The 2,289-nt window shown below is 36.5% G+C and overlaps 1 protein-coding gene across 1 annotated transcript; it reads left to right on the top strand.

Moving 5' to 3' along the window:
• Positions 1–497: 497 nt before the first annotated feature.
• Positions 498–2,289, top strand: LOC104761601 (putative serine/threonine-protein kinase WNK11). Its single transcript, XM_010484705.3, has 3 exons — positions 498–751; positions 1,049–1,582; positions 1,692–2,289. Exons 1-3 carry the CDS (start codon positions 749–751, stop codon positions 2,112–2,114), a joined length of 960 nt encoding a protein of 319 aa, XP_010483007.1. The 5' UTR covers positions 498–748; the 3' UTR covers positions 2,115–2,289.

Here is a 2,289-nt window from a genome sequence, read left to right as displayed (position 1 = left end):
GTACTTGTTTTCTTTGTAAAAATTGCGTCAGTCCCATGACTCTAGAGAGCCGCCTTCGTGCATTTTAACACATTAAGAAGAACTCCAAAATTCTCTAAATTAATCTTGATCGTCCAAAAAAACTCTTGTTACAAAAACCGACGGTTTAGATCATTTTTAATCGCCCCGGAAAACTGACTTTTAATTATGTAAAGTCTACGAAATATATTTATTTAATCATAATTTTAATTTTAAATTGACTACAAAGTCTATGCGTTTTTAAGTTCTGATACAAATTTGACTACATAAACAAACATAAATGACCAAATCTCTATTTCAATAACGTTTACAATTTAATTTAACCCTTTTTTTTGGCCGTGTTAAACTGGTAATCAAAAATAACTCGAATGATAATTTAATTTCTATAATTTGGTATTATATTTATCATGTTAAATAAAGGATTTTTTTTTTTTTTTGACCAAATGTTTAATATATGATAATCCCTAATAAAAGTCGGTGTCAACGATTTGATAAAAAAAAGTAAAAACCCTAGAAGAGTCCAATTCCAGATACGATACAAAAAGAAAAAAATATATTTGACTATATATTAAATCACACAATCTCTTCAGCTTCTTTTTGGTGTTGAAAAGCTTCCCCTAAATCTCTCTAACACGCTCCGTTACGTTTTGTCCTTTACAAAGCCAAATTAGCCTGAAAAAGCTCTGATAAAAAGGATTTCGATCATTCTCTAACGATTCAAGCGATTTTAATGGTATGTGTTCTTCAATCTCTTTATGTGTTACATGTTTTTTTTTTGGGTTGGAGTTGTTCCGTTTATTAGGGTTCCTGCTTATATATGTTGTTAATTATCCGATCTAGATGTGTATTATATAAGTATTTATTTTTCTTCGATTTGATACTAGTATTACATGCAAAAGTACATAATTGTAGGTTTTATCTTGGTTTAATTTTTGCATTGTTCTGAAATTTTATGATGAATCTTTGTCGTTGTGAATTCTTGTTAGTCGACTAAATCAGAATTATATTTTTACTCTGTTTTACTAAACAGATGACTTGTGCGAGCGCCGATACTTTAGACAAGGACAAGGATAGTGAAAAGGACAAGGACAATGACTCGGAGTCTTTCGTGGAGGTCGATCCGACAGGTAGATACGGTCGGTACGGCGAACTTCTCGGCTCAGGGGCCGTCAAGAAAGTCTACAGAGCCTTTGACCAAGAAGAAGGCATTGAAGTGGCTTGGAACCAAGTTAAACTGAGATGTTTTTCCGACGATCCAGCCATGACCGAGAGGCTTTACTCGGAGGTCAGGTTGCTTAAGAACCTCAAGAACAGTAACATCATCGCCCTGTATAAGGTCTGGAGAGACGAGAGAAACAACACCTTGAACTTCATCACCGAGATCTGTACCTCCGGGAACCTGAGAGAGTACCGGAAGAAGCACAGACACGTCTCTATGAGAGCTTTGAAGAAGTGGTCCAAACAGATTCTCAAAGGCTTGGATTATCTCCACACCCACGAGCCTTGTATCATCCACAGAGACCTCAACTGCAGCAATATCTTCGTCAATGGCAACATCGGTCAAGTGTGTTTACAAAAACCTCTTTTCTTTTATGCTAAATTTGTAGTGATCTTTTGTTTTTTTTGGCTAGCTAGTATCTATATTGAGTTTTGTGTCTTGATTGCAATTCTAGGTCAAGATTGGAGATTTGGGTTTAGCGGCTATCGTTGGGAAGAACCATTTAGCTCACTCGATCCTTGGGACACCAGAGTTCATGGCTCCTGAGCTATACGAAGAGAACTACACGGAGATGGTTGACATATACTCTTATGGAATGTGCGTTTTGGAGCTTGTAGCTCTTGAGATTCCATATAGCGAATGTGATAGCGTCGCGAAAATTTATAAAAGGGTGAGCACTGGCCTCAAACCAGAAGCTCTGAACAAAGTTAGGGATCCAGAAGCTAAGGCCTTTATTGAAAAATGCATCGCGCAGCCGAGAGCTAGACCTTCTGCAGCTGAGCTCCTCTGTGACCCGTTCTTTGATGGTATACTAGATGATGATGACGAAGACACCGGAAACAATGACAATGATGGAGCTGGTCGTATTGTTTCTTGATGATTGTATACAATGGATGACCCCTTTGTTAATTATTGTCCAATAGAGTGGGCTGTATTTTTACATTATATTTAAGCATTCTCTCATTTTATTTCTTTTTCAACTTTTCTTTCTTTGTACATAACTTTTGGTTTCGACATGAAAATTACGTATACAGTTTCTCCTTGTTTTCCAA

The sequence above is a fragment of the Camelina sativa genome, chromosome 18, assembly GCF_030686135.1.
Source record: "Camelina sativa cultivar CO46 ecotype springtype chromosome 18, ASM3068613v1".
In the NCBI taxonomy this organism is placed as follows: Eukaryota; Viridiplantae; Streptophyta; class Magnoliopsida; order Brassicales; family Brassicaceae; genus Camelina; species Camelina sativa.
The sequence above is the reverse complement of the archived record's forward strand: the minus strand, read 5'-3'. Positions and strand labels throughout refer to the sequence as shown.